The sequence below is a fragment of the Fulmarus glacialis genome, unplaced genomic scaffold (assembly GCF_000690835.1).
Source record: "Fulmarus glacialis isolate BGI_N327 unplaced genomic scaffold, ASM69083v1 scaffold9360, whole genome shotgun sequence".
Classification (NCBI taxonomy): Eukaryota; Metazoa; Chordata; class Aves; order Procellariiformes; family Procellariidae; genus Fulmarus; species Fulmarus glacialis.
The window spans coordinates 26,979-48,467 of record NW_009189627.1 but is presented as its reverse complement, the minus strand read 5'-3'; the positions used below and the strand labels follow the sequence as shown (position 1 = coordinate 48,467).

At 41.2% G+C, this 21,489-nt stretch overlaps 1 protein-coding gene across 1 annotated transcript in view; it reads left to right on the top strand.

The window, feature by feature from the left end:
• Window positions 1-14,545, top strand: part of UVRAG (UV radiation resistance associated) — a gene marked incomplete at its 5' end in the record, with an annotated part of 29,985 nt that extends 15,440 nt beyond the window's left edge. Inside the window, 2 exons of the mRNA XM_009582859.1 lie at window positions 1,822-1,913; window positions 13,547-14,545. Of these exons, the coding sequence (XP_009581154.1) occupies window positions 1,822-1,913; window positions 13,547-14,249 (795 nt within the window). The remainder of the gene's footprint in view (window positions 1-1,821; window positions 1,914-13,546) is intronic.
• Window positions 14,546-21,489: the final 6,944 nt, after the last annotated feature.

Sequence of the window (21,489 nt, the reverse complement as noted above, 5' to 3'; positions counted from 1 at the left end):
ATATTTTTTTCTAGAGGTTTCACAAAACTTACATCCTAATTTTACTTACTATGTATCTCTACTATTTGCAATATGAAAATGTGTTTTAGCAGAAACAGTGGTTTTGCTCATATTTTGATACAAGAGTGTCTCACATTCATTCCTCTGATCTTGGCTGTTGGAAATAAGAGATCCCTTAATCCAGTTCTTTTCATGCTCTGAAACCTTAGAATTTAAGGATGACTATAAAAAGGGGTATTCTGTGAACATTTGATTGTAGTAGGAGGAACAAATGTAATGTTTTTGATTTTTTTTTTCTATTTTTTTTAATTTCTTTTGCCCCAGGCTAGTTCTTTGGTTAACCAAATCCACTGTAATCCCATCAGGAGAATGTGGTGATCGTTTAGTAATTTATATTGTATGGTTGTCTTAATCCAGGTTCTGTCATTGTAGCAGAAAATATGAATCCAAGCCCACCATATGACTTGACTGTGTCCATATGGAAATAATAAACTGTGTAATAAATGGCCTCCTCTTGTACAACACAGTACTGAGGATGATTTTCTTCCAAAGCAATTTTTCTTTCTAAAACTCAGACAAGCATAGAAATCATTCCCAATTTCAAGAGTCTTTTTCTGTGAAAAACTGATTGGCCCGTTGTTTGGAAGAAGTCAGAAATCTTTCTAACTTAGAGGATGCTTGCCTACACCTTACTTTCATGAATTATGGAAACAGGTGTGTAATTCTAAAAAAACAAATTTAACTTTGAGTGGGATTGTTCCATATTTCAGCAAGCTCTCTCAGTATCAGTTACTGTATGTGTATATTGGAGGCCAGCTGTGACTTCTGGAGGGTGTTAACATCCGCTGAGAACTGCATATCACATTGATACTGCTTCATTCCAATAGTCTTAAAGATACTGGAATTTAGGGATTTTTTTTTTTTTTATGTTTTAACCACCACAAGGGATAAATTTCCCTGCAAAGTTTCCCTAAAGTTTTGAAATTGAAACTTGAAGGAAAAAAGTCTGTCTTTCTTTCCATGTGCTGTTTTCTTTGGAGGTATTTTTAGTTTGGGTTCTTCTTAAATAAGTAGTTTATAATTACCAGCAGTGACAGTTATGTCATGTGTACTTCATTTGGTTATCTGAGAGTAAAAGCAAGTTGCGGTTTGCATGGAGTCAGTGTATTGAATCTTTTCATTTACGTTTGCACCCACACAGGAGTTAATACTTGGGTTAAAGTAAGTCAAAGTTTGAAGCCTTTCTCTTAGCTACATGGCATTGTATTTGAATGCTGGGTTTAATTATGAGAATAATAGCAGCAGTTTAAATGTTGATGTGAACTGTATAAGGAACACAGATTTAGATCAGTTGTGTGACAGTATGTATTTTTACTAGTTGATATTACTGTAATAATTCCACTACTGATTCCAGCATACATTGATACGCTCAGGATGACAGATGACACTTGCACACAAGTAAATGTTTTGAATCAGTGAATATAGAACATTGTGTTGAAATTTGGTCTTTTCACTTAATGGCTGTATTTTTATTAAGCTGTGTGGCTGCTCTCCTGTTACAGATTGGAAACGGAAAAAGTGTAATAAGGTTAACAGTCAGATTGACTGATTATTTTGTCTCTGTTCTTGGGTGGGTTTTGCTAATACGAGGTTATGAGTATTAAATGGAACATTTCCTTAAGGGGAATAGATCTCTTGAAACTGCTTGATTATCCTACACTTTCTTTGAAAACCTAGTAAATTAACTGACCATAAAGTTATATTCATTGGAATCTGGGATTTGGAAAGCTGTGCTAATTTTAGTTTTTTCTGTTCTTGTAGCTTAGATATCAACATGGGCTGAGTACTCCAGATCTAAGGCAAACTCTTCCTAACCTGAAAAACTTCATGGAGCTTGGGCTAATGGTTAGATGGTAAGTATTTTTTCATAATTAGAAAGAGGTGGATGCTACAAAAAATTTAGCTGTAAAAATTTTTCACAGACAAGCAGCTCCTCTTCATAAGAGCTAAGCATGCTTGGTGAAGAGTGTGACTTCCACGAAATATAGGCTATGTGAGATGTCTACAATATTCCACTATTTTCTTCTGCTCTTTTAATACCATCCGTGTGATGGGCCCACCACACTTCTTGCAGGAGTGGGGGGGTGGGGGGAAGACTGTTTGAAAAGCAATGTTCTTCACTAAAGGGAGGTGAATTAATCATTCCCTTAAGACTGCATCTAAGGGTTGGTGGCAGATGCACCTTCTGTATTATGATGGCCCAGGAGGGTAGAAAGGTGTAACAACCCTAGCAGAACAGGTCTTAGCCTGGTCAGTACCTGGCTTCCCATTTGCTTTAAATGTATAACTCAGGCGAGCTGCATGGGAATCCATGAATTATAATCAGCATAATTTGTGTTGAGTATAATTGCTGCTAATGAAAATAGCTGTTGCATGTTGAGCGTTGTTGCTAAATGGGAAGCTACATTAATGAGTAACTGAAGGCTATAGTAACCTTCCAGAGAAATTCTTGATGCTTCTGCTCTGATGCACTCTGGAGGATCCAGACTTGCTCTCCACTGTCTGTGTAGAAAATCAAAGCAGACTGGTTTCTATGTTGTAAGACTAAAGTTAGTGTAGGCTTATCTTGCAGCAGTTGTTTGAGCATGAGGCTTGACCAATTCTCCTTAAACCCACTGAGATAAACTTTAAAAATATGGAAGGCGATTCCCTAGCAAGTGTATTTCTGCAGGTGTTAGATGCTTTGTATTCTCATTTTTTAATTTATGTTCTTTGAATTGTGTGCGCTCACGAGCCTCTTCCTTGAACGGTTATTTTGTCTTGCATTCTCATCTCCATTTTTTGGATGCCTGAATCCCACCCAAACATAGCATTGTGCCATTCTAGGATCCCTAGGTTAATTATTCACTGCCCCAAAATTGCACAGGTCTTGTGTGGTCCCTGTGTCATACCTGGCCTCGTGCTGATGCTCTGGATACTCCAAGGTATTGAAAATACCATCCAGTATGAGCTAACCCCACCAGGTTTTGCTGCCAGGTGATCTGGTGATGTTCTGGTGATGGATATGGACTCCCTCGCTGCTTCAATTGATCTGAGAAATAATTTCTTTTGGCACATATTATGCTAAATTGAAGAGAAAGAGTGCTTCCAGTCTTCCTAAAGGAAACTAGTGCTTCCTAATAAGATAATGAACTACAAAACACTAATAGCCAAACCTTAGTAGTTTTGGACTAGTATATGGCTTTTGGGGAGACTCAAAACCAAGCTTGAGCTAGTTTTTAAATCTGATGTGAAATGACAGTAAACACTGTGGCACTGGCCCTTCTTTAACAGTGGAGTTAAAGCTTTCTCGTGCTATTCATATTATATCTGAATTCCTTTCATCTTAAACCAGCAGAAGTAGCAGAGCCTCTATTAGTGTAATGCAGACTAGTCTCTTGTCGTGTTCTGCATGACAGGTATAGAGGCAGCACAGCATAAGGTGAATTTTTCTGGTGATGAAAATACTTTTCTGAAATTAATGCAGAAAAAGCATTATGTGATAAAAAGTCTTGGGTTGAATAACAGCGGGCAAACTCTGCTCTGATTTTACTATTCCAACAGGGTTCTTATTGCTGTATTTTAGTAGGGTCCTAAAACATTGCTAAGCTCTAAAAATCTCTTCTTTCACCCCACCCCGCCCCGCAATATGTAGAACATGGGAGGAACAACACATCAGTTCTAAAGACAGTATGTGATCACACATCCTTTTATGCAAAAACAAAACCAAGCTTTTTGTTATTGCTCCATTTGAAAATTATAAGAGCAGGCTTCAAACAGGGTTAGTGCCTCAGAGTAGCACAACTACTATCGGACCTTTGGGACAAAAGTGGTTAACAGTGGTGAAAATCCTATGGGATGTCGTCCTGCCACAGCTATTTCCAGCCCTGATTTCTGTGTCACTCTTTGCCTTTGTTATCTTTCGTTCCTTGCACAGAAACGCTGATCAATGTGAACGCTAAGCTAGTTTCCAAATCACTTACTTTGGGAGGAGAGTCTTGGCAAAGGAAAACAAACACAGTAGTAGGAAAAAATATCATCTTTGAGCAATAAAGTAAAAAGTGTTGCCTGATGGAAATTCAACTTGGCCAACAAAACAGTGGAAGTAAACAGGCCCTGAGAAAAGGAAGCTCAGTCCCTTGTGCAGTTTTATTCTGTCAGTGATTTCAAGCACAGCTGAAAAGATTCTCCCTGCTTTTCTTCTTATCCCTTAGCAAGATGCATAAAGAAAAGCTTTCTTCATCAGGGAAAATATTACCGTCAGTTTTCATGGGGTATCCATCACTGTGATGTAAAAGTCCTGAGATGATGTGTGGTCCCCCTAAGCAAATCTGAAAATGAAGGGCCAAAATACCTAAACCCTGACTTCCGTAGCACTTGTGTGTACTCATCAGTAGAGTGAGAGGGGTACAGGTCATGGATGTCTCCTTCAGTCTTGAGTAAGCGGAGGTGGATGACTCTGGGACATGTTAAATCGGAATCGTTTTCAAAGCGTAGGTATCTGTTCTTTCCTTCTGGTGTGTGCTGGCTTTGAGGAACCGATAATGGAACCTTTAGTTATGCCTTAGAGGCTTTGCCATCATACGACCAGGGTTTTTTTTTCCTATTGGTGATACACAGTCATTAGCAAGACAAAACACATTTTTTTGGCTGGATAATATTTCAAAACGTGTAGGAATATTAAGCATAGTTCTCTGGGAGTATCACATTCCGTCCTTTCCCCCCGCCATGAATGTCTATGCCTCATTTCCTTCTCACCTCCAAAACTTTTATGAATAGTTGTTCGTTTTTAACTTTTTTTTAAGGCTAATGATTCTAAACAATGCTTCTTAGTACTTCCTAATAATATAAATGGAAATGAGGCTTTACAGGGAGTCTAGCTCAAGGGGAAAACTGGCTAGACTTTCATAATCGGGCATTGCAGTTGAGCGCATACATAGCAGAGTACAGATGCCCACTGTCTTGTGGATAATATCTGATTACATGTATTTAAACAAGCATAAAAGCCACAGCTGTTAAAATGGAGAGTTGAAGGAATTTTTTGTTTTCAGGGTGCTGTAGGTGAGTCATGTGATACCCTCTGCCACAAACCGTAGTCAGTAAAGTATTTCCAGGTTATCCTTCATTTGCAGGATGAGAGCAGGAGCATAGAGGCAGTGATGGGTTTTTCTTATCTGCAGATTCACTTGCACTGCCTGGTTTGTTTTGTTTTCATGGTGCTGGTCTTCAGTTTCCTTTCTTAGTGCTGTAGCTGGGTTTTGCTGAATTTAAGTTCTGTCAAATCATAGTTACACTGGTAAAAAAACAATACTTACATTGTACTTAGTTTCTTGTTGAACAGGACTGGTTTTAACTCCTAGCCCATGCATCGTCCTCATTTTTGCTTTTATTTAGAGACATCTGTATTCCTCTGCAGTCTGGAATGGAATTGAATCCCCTAGTTATTCAGGGTAACTGAAATACATAGTTATTTCAGGCTTAACCTCTTTCTCTGGTAAGCATCAGTTTAGATTTGAGTACTAAATAGCTTCTTTACCCCTTGATTAAAAACCAACCAAACAAAAAAACCCCACTGCTTTTGAAGAAGAGCCCACCTATTTCATACTTCTTTCAGAGCAATTTTGGCAGTTGTCTTTAAGGTCTCAGCTTTGGGCTTTAATGAACTCTGTTGTTCTGCCTGGAGCTCTGGGGCAGCCCTTGGCCCTGTTGAAGGTCTGCGGAGCCCGGTGCCTTAGCATCGAGGTTTAATTGCGTTGCTGCTGGATCCCTCTGCCTGCTGAGATTTGTGTTGTTTTGGTTTCTCAGGCATGACACTTAAATGATTAATACGTGTTTTCACGTCCCAACACGCGTGAGTTATTGCAGCAAGCTTGCAGGTCTACAAGCTCTGCTTCCCTCTTCATATCTCTCCTGGCACCTATATTCTGCTGTGTTTACTTTTCTTCCCCCTTACCCCTGCTGCAAAATATTATTTGTACGGTATGTAGACGAAATCAAGACAGATCTGTTGACTCCTGCACACACTGTTATGGAGGCTACAGAACTGCAAAAACTTACTTTTCTGATATAAAATCTGGATGTTGACTCTTAAGGTGAAAGATGATGAGCTAAAGTTGTTGTTGATTTACACTATCCCAGTTGTGGTCCCCCAAATCTTTTCTGTTTTCTTTTGGGAATAATTCTCTCTGTTTCCAGCTCTTTAGTCCTGGAGTCTCACTGGCTTCCAGAAAAGCAGCTCTTTTTTAAGATTACCTTTTGCTCATGCAAAAGGCCCTATGCAGTTTTTCTGTTAAATTCTTTTTCTTTTGAGTATGCAGTTTATTCCAGCTTTTGAGACACACCAAATCTTTACTTACACGTAGTCTGTACATTTTGAACATTGTTTCATTCCTTTTTGCATGTTCAGATTTATCTTTCACAAGTCAGGCTCTTTAGATCATGGTTGCATTAAATCAAGAGACTTTTTCATTTTCTCTCCTATTCTTCACTTAATCTCCTCTGTGTAACTTTTGAGGGATAGTATTCGTGATTATTAATGGCAAGTAAAGAGCACACTACAAACTTGAGCAGTCCAGTGAGAAGGAGGTTTTTTTCCTAGTGAATAGATTAGACAATAGGCTTATCTAATGCTGGCAAATACTAGATATTCCTTTAGAAAGTCTTGCCTGTAGTCAGGGAGATGTCCTTTTGAGCCTGCATTTAAAAGCTTTACCCGAAAATACTTGCATGCCAAGGCTTAAATTTGTGTTTCGAAGGTATGTCTTGATTAATACACTGCTAGATTCAAGAGGAGACTGAAACTTAATGTTTGAGTTAAGAAAACTCTGGTAGCTTACTTTATGAAGGTTTTTTTTTTGGTTTTTTTTTGGTTTTTTTTTTTTTAAAACGCGTGTCGGAATTTCTTAGCTGCCAAAAGACGCAATTTCACCTTAACTTCATATTGGCAGCCTCCCTTTGCAGCCCTGTCACTATTGTGCGTTATTTAACCAGTAATCTCTAAGAAGGTGAGAAACTATTATTGCTTTTTAGCATGGTTGACATGATATTGGCTCGGAGCTGTTCTTGGAGCTTCAAACATTTCAGATGGCTATAAACCAACTTAAACACCTTCATTTAGCGTTCTTACTGCCATGAGGTCATAGTTTGCAACAAAAAAGATCAAATGGTGTTTAAGTTATTTTTTTTTAAAGTATTCTCATACCAAAGAGCTGTAGCTGTGGATTTTGGCTTTTGGCCAGACAATCAAGATTTAGTATTTTGACCAGCTGTGATCCAGTAATGTTCCTCAGAGGAAACATTTTGTGGGGAGGAAAAGATACATATTTGAGCCTGTGAATTGTATTCTGTCTCTCATAGTGCTTTACAGTTTCTCTGAGCCCCTTGCAGACAGATTAAATAATCGCAAGTGAATCTGACTGAAGAAACTTTTTCGTTTTATCAGAACTGCAAACGGATTGCAACCAGAATCTGTTCACTAAGCAAATAACTTTAGAAATGTTTGTGTCCTACTTTAATCACTTTATCTCGCCTGTTTACAGCACAGAGTCTGTGTCTTGAGCCTTAGGTCTGTAAGAATGCCCAAATGGTCTCATTATTGACTAGTGAAAACTAGTATTTTGGGGAGAAAACAGCTACTCTGTAGTTTTGCTGGCAGTAAAACTTGCAGCTGAAGTTAGACTATTATGAATTGGCTTTTGAGATTTGGATGGAATTGAAACATTGAGATTGGTGATGATGTAATTCTCTTATCTATAATGTCCAATAAATCTGAGGTTTCTTTTTCTTTTTTTTTTTTTTTAAATTTAGAAACCCTGCTTCCTGATAGCAATTCAGCGTATGCCTATGCGTAACCAGTTCTAGTCTGATCCAACTTGATGACTAAAAGTCATTAAGGCCTGATGACAGTTCATCAAATCAGTTTTTATCCTCCACTAGTCGCAGGCCATTCTTTTTGGACAGGTGTCCACATCTGTTTGCTGTCTCAGAAGATTGACCAAGTAATTGCGGCTGGAAGCTGAACCAGCTCAACCCTAGTAATTCAGGTCAAGGTTGTACCGTAGAGTAAAGGGTTATGCTCCTGCAAGCCAAACTCTTTTCACTGGTGACGACACCTTACAGTCTCTAAAGTTTCTGGGCAATTGGATGGTAGTTTTCTAACATGACTTGCTTTTTTAATATATTTTATTAATTCCATGAGCTGTGAAGCTGATAAAGCATCTCTTTCTCTGGACTTTGCCTTGATGCAGTGCTATGAATTCTGATAACAGTACAGCCTTTTCCTCAAGGAAAATGCAAATGGAATGGAGACCCTCCATCAGCAGCTTGTTTTCATGAAGATTAATAGCAATCTAGTATTTCTGAGCTCTGTGCCTCTTGGTAAATATTGCTTTTGAACCAAAACCTCAATTTGACTTCTCATTCTCACCTGGAAGGGAGGTGATGGAACTGGAAAAGACCCCTTGACTTAACTGGTTAACCCACTGTACCTAGACCCATTTTGTTTTTATTTTACTTGCCTGCAAGACTATGACCATTGTTCTACTTAAACGTATACACAGAGCTATTCATCTTCTCATGTTTGCCTTCTAGACACTCGTCACTCAGCCTAAACTAGTTTCCTAGGTTGCCCCGGTGGTCAAGAGGAGGCATCTTAAGAGGGTGACTGTCCCGCTGATCATAAATGGCTCTCAATAGGGTATTACCCACCCTTCTTGCCAGTGCTTGTGTTCTTTCTCCAGTGACTGTGGAAGGAACCTAGGCAATGAATTCTTAGATGGCTGATCTCCAAAGTCCTTCGTGCATATTTACTTTTATCTAAATGCCTTAGATAATATCTGATAAGCAGTTAAGCCATTCTATTGACTCCATTCTGGCTTTCTCAGATTTGGGCTGTTATCCCCGTATTTATTTCTGACTGAAGCTAAACTCATCCTATTCATATTTATTGGCAGCAATGGACGGTTTCAGAAATCTGCCTGCGTATGTCTCCAGCAGCTTAAAACCTGGTTTTGCTGTCTTAAGTAAGGTCCATTTCATTGCATGTAGTTTAAGGAACCTGGCTGCAAGTGCTTTTTGTTCTAATTCATTAGTTTGAACGCTTGCGTGATAAATGTTTCCTGCTTTACTGCCCTATGGGGCAGCCCTTATGTACTCTATTAACTGGGAAGTTATTTTGTAGATGAGGGAGATTAGCTTTGTATTGCTGCTACATTTAGGCTGTTAGATCACTTAGTATAGATCATTCTGCCAGTTCAACTTACTAAGGAAGGGAAGATTTTTTTTGGCTGCTGGACTAAAGAGGTATTGTTCAGACATACGTAACGTGTTAGCTTGAATAGCCTTGTCATAACAAGCTCTTTAAAAACTCTCCTGGTCCTACGAACTAATTAATTTCTCACCCATTTGCCTGTAAGGCCTAGATTTACAAAGGAATTTAGGCATGTTTCTTTTTAGGAGGAACTTAAATTTACATGCCCACCGGAACAGTTTGTAAAGCTGCTTCTCTCAAGCTAATTAGGCACCACAGTTTTCATGTTGGTTTACTCAGACACTTAAATTTCTTCTGCTGTTGCTTCTTTCTTCTGCTTCATAGAAAAGTTGCTCTTGTGCCTAAATAGGACTGAACAGCACTTGCTGAAGGTAATTTGGGGTTTACCAATTAGACAGTCTCATGCCATACTTGTCTTTGCCCTTTAAAGTGTCTAAGAAAAATGAATTTGAGCATGTTTAAAGCACAGTCCAGCGCAACAAATAAGGGTGGCAGGTATTAACTCTTCCAGATGGTGAAGAGGCTTTGCCTTGGGTTTGATCTCTCGAAGAATTACTTGCGTTTTGCACAATGGTGTGCCCCTGCAGCTTCAGGAGTTAGGATTAAACCTAGGATTGCTTACTTCTTTCCCGACACGTCGTCCTCATCAGAGATGGATCCTACTCTTGTGAGATCTTGCATCTTGTGCTGCAAGGTGATATATTCAACAGGAGGAGCCACTCCAAACATGTATAGGCTGGTGTTCAGGCCACTGTGTTTGTAACTTGTCTGGACCCTCTTCTGACTTCTTACATTTCAGGCAAGAGCTTTTATCACTAAAATAATGTGTAAAGAGTAGATATCCTTGTGATTGTTTTGAGAAACACTCGTCTGTACTTAAATCCACAAGGTACAGCTTGAAATTCTTCCTGGATTAGATTTTAATCTCTTAAATGCCTGTCCCAAGGCTGTGGGTAGTTGAATAAAATCCAGACAAATGGCAGAATTTCCTATAAACACTTCTTGTCATTGTGCCTAGATCAGGAGATAGGAAGCCCTCACTGCTGTAGAGGGTGTTGCAGATCTGATGCTTTGCAAAGGATACTCTACAGAACAACTAACATGATGCATCTATGCATCTGCCATCTGTTGTACATGGGGAAAAAAGTTACCCTTTTTTGCCTGTATATCTTGTGTTATTCTATCTGTTCCTGGTCTTGCTTTCTATTTCAAATGTGTGCGGTCTGTTTCCCTGGAATCTGCAGCCCTTCTAGGTTCCCAGCAGGAATACATTCCTGTTTGACTCATCCCTGACATCTTGATAGAAACCAAGAAGAATGATCTTTATCTTTATTGTTGCAGGGGATGTAATACTGGAATCAGTTCTGGGAATAGCCCATTTCTTTTAGAAAGGGATGGCAATAAGTGGCCTTCGAGTTTGAAAAGGAGCTTGTATGAGAATGGTGTTCTTATACATCCCATCTTCTTTTTGAATTGCATACATGCTCACTATTTTAAATGGTATTAGACAACTGATTTGTCAAATAGGTCCAGACTTAGGAATACATTTCATACAGCTCATTCTAGAACTGCAAAAAGCAAGTGTGTTGCCCTTTGGATCTTGAATTGACAATACAGTACAAACAAAACAAAGCAAACTTTAGCAACAGGGCTTTTTCCCCCCCCGCTACCTAAAATACTAGACTGAGCGCAGAACCCATCTCTCCTTTTTGCCTATCTCTTTCTTCTGAGCCTCCTGCATTTAGAGCCAAAAGGTGATGGATCAGCACAGTGCACATATCCAAACTCCTGTAGCACAAAGCTCATAGCTCTCCTGCCTTGAGGCTCCCCCTTGTACTCCTCAAGACTCGTGGCAGGCTTAGACTCCTCTTAGCAGCAAGACGGGTCCTAGCCTGTGCTTTGGGCTCGGTTTTGTAAGGAAGAGGGGAGAAGGGAGGCCTTTCCTGCCGAGTTCCTCAACACACAGCCAGTGCTTGGCCTTGGGACATGCATCTTGCCACATCTCTTTGGTAAGACATGCAAATCACCATGTTACATGTTATCTCATCCAGGTAGAAGGGAGATAATTCAGCTCTGCAACATCCCTATATCTGGAACAGGAAAAGCAGCAAAACCTTAGATATCTTGCACTGAAAAGCACCATCTACTTAATTGCATGGTGTCTTATAATTTGAACAGTGATCACTTGTCCGTGAGGAATTAGTTCACGTAAACATAGGATGATGCGCTCTTGGACCCAGAGAAGTGTCTTGAATGTTATCTGGCTTTGTGAATATATGCACATTTTGGAATTTGGGTAAATTCCTGAAACTTACCATTTAATTGTAAATTTTCTAATAACTCGATACAGAGCAAAATACCTTGTTTTGCTGCATTTTGCTGTTAAAGCTGAGAACATAGCACTCTATTTTATTTCCTGTGCTTTTTCTTAAGGAAGATTCAGGAAACCTAGAGGTAATATGAAAAAGTTTCTTATCTAAAATTTAAGATAAACAGAATCTAATCAAATAAATAATACTGAGTATTCATGTATTTTCTGAATCGAGGCTGAAAGCACTAAGCTGGGGGAAGGCGAGGGGAAAACAGACCGTCATCAGTATGTCTGCAGTGCACATTGCCTAACTGAAGTTCAGAAGTGTCCTGCCTCAGATTCTCGTGTTTGTCGTATTACATCATTTTAAAAATAAATGGTTGATTGTGTTAGGGGTTGGTTAAGGTATTTTAAAGTCTCTGGTCAGTAAGAGACTTGAGGGCTAATCTCCAAGACCACGTATACAGCACTTATTAGCATCTGTGGCACATACTGATTTCTGTTTTGTCACCTCTGTTGAGAATGCTCCAAACCTTTGCAAACAATGCTGCAAATGCTATGCAGAGTTTGCATTAAAAAGATCTGAAACAGCAGTTGAAATCTAAAAAGAAAGTTGATGTTTTTGCTGCTGGCTGCATGTGTGGCGCTTATCTCTACTTCACTGTCCGCAACTGGATATTCTGAAAAGCAGTTTTTCCTTAAGGTAATTTGAGGTTTTTATGGAAGAGAAGGAATCCCTACACATGTATTAAGGGGCAGCTTGGGAGGAGGTAAGATGGGAGAGGAAATTAAAGAGCAGTAGTCCTCCACACTGCCCTCCCGTGGGGATGCTTATTTTTCACAGAGGGACTTTTTGCAATATAGCTTATTCTATTTACAAAGGGGAGCAAAAAAAGAAAAATAATGTGGAAAAAGATCCACGCTAGGGACTACTCATAACTGCTATTCCAAGATTTTTGCCTGCAAGACAGATCCCAAAATGTATCAGGCCTTGAGTAGAAGGAGTTTCTTTAAAACTGAGTTAATGAAGGAGACTCATACTGACAGCAGTTGAATCTTGGAGTTAAATATTCAGCAGATCAGTAATAGCTGTATTTTTTTTAATTTGGAAGGAAAATGAACCAGTTGCATATGTTAATGTACAATATACTATTTGCATATAGAATGGTGATTATATTTGGATAAGGATTAAGCCGATGAAGGAAAATTCATATAACACGCCCCAGATGACATAAACCGGATGTTCCAAATTATAGACCCTGAGACAGTGTAAGTGGTCTGTGGAAGTGTATTAAGTAATAAAATCAAACTTTTAAATTAAGCTTGATTAGTTCGTGTTCCTCAAGAAACTGAGGTTGATGTTTGTCCAAAAAGTTTTGGAACGATTGGCACAGAAAAGCAGAAGATCTGGCGAAAATAGTCCTCTGCAAATAGCAAAGTTAGTGTGTTTCTTCTCCTTTGTGCAGCTGTCAGGAAAAGTCCGCTGTTGGAAGAAGTTGCTCTTGGAGGATTCGGCCATTATTACTCACTTTTGAAGAGTTTATGATGGCCCAGTACAGGCCATAAATACATAAATATATGGTCATCAGTAATAATTCATAAAGTACAGCTTGGTCCTATAAAATGGTGTTAACAGTACGAATTAACATAATGTGGTGGTTTCTTGGGTGATTGACTCTTCAAACCATGGAGCTTTGTAAATGTTCCTACACGATCTTACCGGTTTTCAGTAAAGTTGTCCTCTGGGGTGTCTTCTGTAGTTCATAGAGCACTAAACACATTTGGGGTTTTAGCACTTTAGGATACAAGTAATTGGCCAAACAGAGCCCAGAGTTGTGATAAAATAATTGCTACAGCCTTTGGTTAAACATCTGTATTGCTTGTGAGCATGCCTGACAGCTGTGATTTATCCTTTCCTTCTTTTATAGTGATCGACACCATACATCCAGTGCAATTCCCGTTCCAAAGAGACAGAGCTCTAGCTTTGGCAGATTGGATATTGGCTTTTCCAGTGGGCTTCCTTCTCCAGATAAAGGACTCCGAAAACGAGCCAGCACGGGAAATGAAAGACTACAGTGCAAAACTCCTCCTCCCAGTTACAACTCTGCTTTAACACAGCCCGTTGCCATCACAGCCCGTGTAGGAGAGTTAGATAAAAAACCTGGATCGATATCTTCCTCCTTGGATACCTCTATGGACTCCTCAAAAAGAAATACCAAGAAAGGTGAGGACTTGTGCAGCAGTTTAAATGGAGAAAACGGGAGCCTAAACAATACCCAAGACCGGCAGGAGTCTTTCCTAGGACATACTAGTGCAATAAATGGGGCGTTTTTGCCTGGTGAGTGCTCTGGCACTGCAAGCAACGAGCAACCCTGTGAGTTTCGTCCCTCGCTCGGCCCTGTCCTTTGCTGCACCGTGGAGCAAGCAGAGGAGATCATGGGGATGGAAGCAACGGGGTTCAGCACAGGAGATCAGCTAGAAGACTTTAACTCCATCCCGGTGGAGCACGCTGTGGCAGTGGAGTGTGATGAACAAGTCCTAGGGGAGTTTGAGGAGTTCTCTCGAAGGATCTATGCACTGAATGAAAACATGTCCAGCTTCCGCAGACCGCGTAAAAGTTCGGACAAGTGAGCTTGGACAGGGATTTGGTAGCAGACATTGAGGTGAAATCAGTGATCTGGAATAGAGATAAAATTGCACTTATTCTTTATATTAATTATTAAAAAAAAAAATAAAAAAGCTAAAGCTATTCCTATGGTGTTAGACAAATGGACTTAAACACGATAACACAGGATCATGGTATATTCACAGCCCAGGTAAATTTTGATTCTGCTTCCAGTCCTCTTATGTCTGGTATTTATAATGGGTTGGAATATTTTTTTTTTTTTTAGGTATTGGAATCCATTTATAAAAGGGTTTCCTGGAAACAACTTCTAGTGCTGATCAGACCCTTCTATGAATATTTGTTTATTTCTTAATTATTATTTAGAGTGAAATTTATTTTAATCTTTTCAGAAGAAAAAAAAGTTAATTTAAAAATACATTTATGGTAAGACCTCTTTACCTTCTCCCATGTACTCCTGTGTTTTCTTGAGCAATGTAGTCAGTGTTACAGAAATACCATGAATTTGTTGTAATTGGACAGCTTTCTCTTGGCTGTGCTCTGTAGCCTTTGCAGTTCTAGTTTGCACTGATGGGTCTTCAGTTGGTGGTGTAAACTTGGCAGAGAATGAGCACCCTGTGTGGTATCTGCAGTTTCCTTGCACCGGATTAATCAGAAATGACATTTTTTTCCCCTCCTTTCCTCCATACTCACTGTTCCTACCAGTAGAAGCCTTGAAGACTAAATCACCTCCAAGGTTTCTTATAAAAATCTCAGCCTGACCATTCCCCACTTCAGTTGGGCACAGACCTTGTCCGTAGAGACCTAACAAACGCACTACCTAAGTGGGGTTCAGCTGCCACCCTCCGAGGTGTCTAACGGGGACAGCGTTGCTGTGAGGCACTTCACAGACGTCTTCGTAAAAACCCAGACTGAAAATGCAGTCAGCACTTTGGAATTAGGCGAATTTGTGAAATCGCTCCATGCTCTGTAGAAAGGAGGCACCTAACATCATTCATCTAAATTAGTATCCTTTTGACCATCTGTACTTTAAAGGAAGAAACTTCAGCGGTTCGCTGGAGGTGCGGTTTGCTGTTAGGTAGCTTACCACTGGCACGTGTTCAGCTGCACTAATGGGAAAGCAGTTTGCAGCCTGCTTTGTGATTCCTGGTATTTGTTTCAGTTTGGATTTCATTGCTCTTGCTTTCTATATTGTATACCCAAGAATTTGGGCTCCGTTGTGAGCTCTCAAATATAAAAATATATAGCAGAATAAAAAACACTTCATCATGCCTGGCTTTTTTTTATCCTCCCTGGTCTATGCTTTCTTTTGAACCAGTGACCTAGTCTTTTTCCTAACTTCACCGTAAGGCTAGCCTAAATTAACTTTTTAAAATGTGGATATGTATAATCTCAACTATCCGTTGTCAAAACAAGATGTGTATGTGAGAACCAATATACATAATAGCAATGTTCTAGAATATGCATTTTTCCAGGTAACACCTTAATGACTGTATTAAAATTATATTCACATTTCTTCTGTTAGCTTTTAACGGTTGTGTCTGCAATTGAGTTGTTGGATTGAGCCTTTCTACAGCAATTCATTCTCTTTGGTCTGGCCCAGTACGATGTGCTAGGTGGAAGCGCTCAGAAGCAGAGACCTCAATTCTGTAAGGCATTGAATGTGGTTCCAGGTGCAAACTTGGGCGTGAAGTTGGACACGTTCATGAGTATCTTCACCCCTGAATAAGCTCCTCTGTTCCAACCTCATGAAAAGCTTCCCTAAAGGAAACGCTGCAGCATCTTAAAGCACTGCCGTCATCTTTGAGAAGAGATAGGTAGGAAATTCTCACTCTGCTTTGGCATCCTGAGAGCCAGAAATGAACACCTGAAAGCGTAGCACTTATTCATGAAGTGGGCATAAGATACTCTGTCCTGTGACTGTATCTTACCATCTTCTGATAGCAGTATACTTTTAGGTGAAATTCGGTAACGCTGAGTCAGTCGTGCACCCTGCGGGATGGGATCTGGCAAGCTCAAAGCAGCACAGACCTCCTCTTTGTAGGCACGCTCGTTTTCCTCTGTAACGGGGAAAGGCATTAGCTTGTGTGTGGTGGTGACTTTTTTCAAAGCAACCCAAAGAGTCGTTGTGAAGTCGCTATGTTTCGTAGGCAAACACGGAGCGTCTCAATGCAATTAAGCGACGTGAAATTAGGTTCGTAGAACATCAGCGGGACTTTGGATTTTTTTTTTTTCATTAGTTGTGCATTTTCTCAGGTTGCACCCGACCAAATGAAGTCTAGTTTTCCTCCCTGATCTTATGTTGCTGTTCCTGTTTGAGCCTTGTAATTGTTAATGTGTCAAACACGACGGTTGATTTCCGCATCTGTCGCACAAAGCTGCTTTGACGGGCTTTCTATGGATGTATCTTTAGTCGGCCTTAAATTGTCCCCACGTTTCTCTTCCACTTTCATCGCTTTCTATACAGACGGTGGTGCGAAGGGGGACAGCATCGTAGGGCTGATTAAAGCCTTGGCAAACTTCTCGTTGCTCTGAGGATGGGGGATTGTACGGACTGCAGCCACCTCATGGCTTTCTTTTTTGTGATTATATTCCTCCCCCCCCCAGGTAAATTACTTTGAAAATAGCGTAGTGGGAGAGAAACAAATAGTAGGTTTGAAGGTGAGATGATATATCACAGTGTGCTTTAAACTGTCAAGAGCCTTTCAGTTCCTGCACAGCTGTGACACTGTTAAATGTCTGCAAATGTCTTCAAGTGGAGAAAACATTTCATTGCAATCTTTTCCCCTCACTAGGAATTCCGAAGATTTTTGAGAATATTAGTTTTGGAAGATCACATCCCACTATATTTTTATAGCAAGCACAACAGCATTGGCTTATCCTTGCTTGACCAGGTATTTAAAGTAAGCAACACCAGAATATCCCATAGTAAATGACACATTAAAACTATGTTGGTAATTGCGGGAAAGCTCATCTGTATTTATAAAATAAAACTGATTAGTATCTCTCAACTTGTGTGTCTTCTCTTAATGGCTCCTTTGTGTTTGTTTTCTTTATAAGCCTGATTTGAACCACAGTGTCCTCCTCAGTCCCCTTCCCCCTGCCCCCCCCCCAAAATCTTTGGGTTATTGTTCATCAAGCCCATATTGATCAAAGTGGCAATATTTGGGCAAGAGGGTTTGCTAGAAAACCTGACTGCCTTCTTGGCTCCAAATCCTATTTCACACGAGATGGTACTGCCGTTGTTTTTCACGCTCCTTCCAAAAAGATGGCACGCAGCTGGAAAAATAGCCTACGGTGGGGCTGGGAGACAGCTGGATTTGCAAAACTTTTATGGATAGTGGAAGGGCCGTGTTCCCTCATCAGGGAGGCATTGCTACTCATCCAGCACCTTCTGTGATCCGAGCTAATAAGCAACATATGTCTGCCTAAAAAACTTATGTTCCCCTTGAACAGGAGTCTACTGCACAAGCCTTGGGAGGAGACCGTCTTCGACACGGAGTCGCTGGTGGGAAGCAGCGTAATGTGAAGAGCTACAGGGACTCTCCAGGCATCATCAGAGCAACAGGTTTTTTACTGGTGTGGGGTTTTTTTTTTTATTTTCTCCCACCCAATCTGTCTGTCAGCAGAGAGTAAAACGCCAAGACGCCAACTGGATAGTCCTGGAGCTGAAGTGGGAAGATGCAGGAGAGAAATTTTGCTTTAAGCTGTTTTGCAATATTGAACAGCTTTATTGAAATGTAGCTGCATTAAAGTGAATAATAAACTAGGAATGGTAAAGGTTTTTATTGAAATATAACTGGAGGTGCTGCTTGAGAGTGGTCTTGTTCTAGATAAACCTTGGGCTTTTCTCCACCTCATTTTGTCACCTTTCAAATGGCTGAAGAGGGTATTTCTCCTTGGTTTCTAGATTTTGACCTTTTTCAGGTGGAAGTGTTTGCATGTGCTCTGTGTCCTCTGAATGGATCTGGTTTAGCTGGTATCTTTGGGCAGCACTGAGCCCCTCCTGTCTGCAGGCAGGGGGTCTTCACCCCAGGTGAAAAAAGGACTCCAATTTTCCAGCAGGGGGAAAAAAAAACCCTAGCTAAGACTTCTTTTAATTGCTGATTATTTTGATATCAGCTTATTTTGTATATGGCAGAATGCAACATTGTTTTACAATTTTTCATTAAATAGTATGAAAACTTTTTTTCCAGTAAGGAATTGATTGTCAGTCGTCAGCTGAAATTTGTCCTGTATGTATTGCGTTGACTAGCTTGGCATTTAATCTGATGAACTCTTCAACCCAGCTTTATTAGGTTACCTTCGATAGGTTGTTTTGATAAAACCATACTTGAATTTCTGAATTTCCGACTTCTAGAACAGCCGTATCCATTCTGGTCTGGATTGTCTTGGTTTTAGCAGGGACAGAAGTCCCTTTCTGCGTGGCACTGACTTGTGAAAAGAAACTAAAGCACTGGCCATCAAAAAATAACAATAAAAAAAAATTTAACAATTTTAAAAAGGAAAAATGCTTTCTGGTAGTCGGGTATTACAAAGGTTTCATTGACACAGGCCCATTAAGCCTTGAATTTGGCTCGAGTAACCGATGTGAACTGGCGCTGCTTTCCCCAGCTACAGCAAGCGGACGCTTTCTGCTCTTGCACAGGGGACGCGTTCTCCCTCCCAAGAACGTCAGCGGAGGAGAAGGTAACCCGCGTTTTCTGCTGTGCCTCCCAGCCCGGACGGCCAGCCAGCTCCTGCAGCCCTCAGCCTGATGCTGAGCGCCTATATTGATCACCCACGGTAACTGAAACAAGTTCAGGCTGTTTGTTTAGGCAAAACTAAATGTAGTTTCCTTGGCTGGGCAGAAGCGAGATGGGGAATAAATCTAACACTTGCTCTAATTATTGATTTTGGGCCTTTTGGCAGCAGCGCTCTTGGCTTTCCGTCATGCGTCCACCTGCCAGCAGCAGCACACGGTTTGCGTGCCAGTGCCAGAGGCATCATGTAGTTGCAGCAACCAGCCCTCGGCTCCTGCAAGGTACCTGTCGGAAGGGGCTTGTGCTGATAGCTCGGTTGCAGGCAGCGCCAGCAAGACCTTCATCCCGGTTTTGTGAGAGGGATAGCGCTCTTCAACGAATATCACAGAAAGCAGCTGATGCCTTTTGGTGATGGTGCTTGACACGTGAGCTGAGCCCAACCTGCTCGAGTCAATCTCGTCAGCTCTCTTACGCGGTGTGTTTTTCATGTCTCTTGTTAAAAAAAGTGTTTGCGGATCAGGTTGCATGGTCGCATCTCAAGTGTTAAACTGAAATTATGGACAACTCCTAATGGACAACTCCTGAAGTGCTGTAGCGTGTTAATGCTGATATAAATAGATCTATAACATAGAACAGTCCCAGCTGCCAAAAAATTTCATATAAAATGCCTGTATTTTTTAAACAGCGTAATAAGGTAGTTCAGTCAATGAAGCTGCATATGCACGAAAAGGTGTGAAGCTTGAACGTGCAGTTGGTACAGGTGGAAAACCTGCCAGCCCAGCCGTCACGCTTCTGCCAGGCACCTTGGCCTGGGTGTGGGGACTGCAGCCCATGGGCAGGACGGGCAGAAGAAATCCAGCCATTGAGATATTTCTGTCTTCATCTTCCTTCTTACAGCAGGTGGCAGACCAAGGCAGCATGGTGCGATGGTTGGGTTACCCATGCCTACCCAGATTTTAATCCCAGCTCTATCTCTCAGCAACTGCTTGTGAGTTCTCCTTGGGCTTCTCCGCTTGGGAAGGCAACGTCCCTCCAGCTGGCCGGTCTGTTGCTGCCAATGCTGCTGGTGCTGAGTGCTTCTGTTTTCAGCTGAGAATTGCACACGCTACAAGCAAGTGAGGCACTTTTTGGGAAGAAAATCTCCTTTTCCTTGCAGGGTGTCTCCTGATGGAGGACGTGCATGGACTTCTTTGCCCTTCCTCGGTGAAGCTCTGCAGCAGAAATCTGTCTGTCTCTTCTTTTCAGCCCTTGCTTTTCTGGTTTTGCTTTCAGGAGACTGGTTTCGGTCGTTGGTCTGAAATTAGAAAGAGTCTTGGCAGAGTTTGGGCTTGTCTTCTGTGGTTTTGTCTGACCTGGCTAGCACTGCTCAGAACATGGCTTCTGGGTTTGGAAATCATTTTCTCATACTAATCTTCTTCTCCCTGTAAATTTGCAATGATGGTGAAATGTCACTGCAACCCGATAATATCCTCGATGGTTTAGTTGGAGACATGAGTGTGCTGGCAGAAAGACAGAGGGCCCTTACGTGTATCTGTTTTCTATGGCTTCGGTTGTACGTGCCCTATGCGGGACCGAGAGGGAACGATTCCTCGAGGGGAGATTGGGCATCTGACAGACACAGCGCAGATGTTTTGATAACATCTCAGCTTCACAGTAATCTCATAGAGTTCCTCCTTTCTTTCACAGATGTTTAAACCGATGCTGGAAGGAGTGGCAATAAACCAAGTTCACCTCTGTCTAACTACAAAGTTCCCCCATGTCTCGATGCCTGATCTGAAAGATGATGAGAATTCCTGTTAATGGACCACTGTTCTCCTGGCCACAGCTTAACACCTCTCCCTTAGAGAGCTGATATCAAATATGCCTGGTTTTAAAAGATCTCTGGACAGCTACAGCTCTGGATCTGGAGGAGTCTGAGCTTTTAGCACTGCAATTGCTGGTTTTACTCAGCTCCAGAAGTGCGTTGGGGTTCCTCTGGAATGTCGGACGCCAGTCCTTTGCAGCAGGCAGAGATGGTCTCTGTTGTATTGCAACATCCAGCATTAGATGAGATATAAGGAAGAAATGTTTTACGAGGAGGGTGGTGAAACCCTGGCACAGGTGCCCAGAGAAGCGGTAGATGCCCCATCCCTGGAAACATTCCAGGTTAGGTTGGATGGGGCTCTGAGCAACCTGATCTAGTGGAAGATGTCCCTGCCCACGGCAGAGGGGTTGGACTAGATGACCTTTAAAGGTCTCTTCCAACCCAAACCATCCTATGATTCTATGATCTGCGCAGCATCAGTGTCCTGTTCCTTCACCTCAAAAACAAAACACTGGTTGCAATGCTGGTTTCATTTTTTTTTTTTTTTTTAATTTTCACATGTTCACTACAGATAACGCTCCAGCAGTGAATGCAGAGCTGAGTGGCTACATCCCTCCTTACGACCTGGCTGCGATTGCCTTGGGGTGGGCATCGCATTGGGGGAGCGTGTGTGGTGAGATGGGTTAACAGGAGGAATTTCAG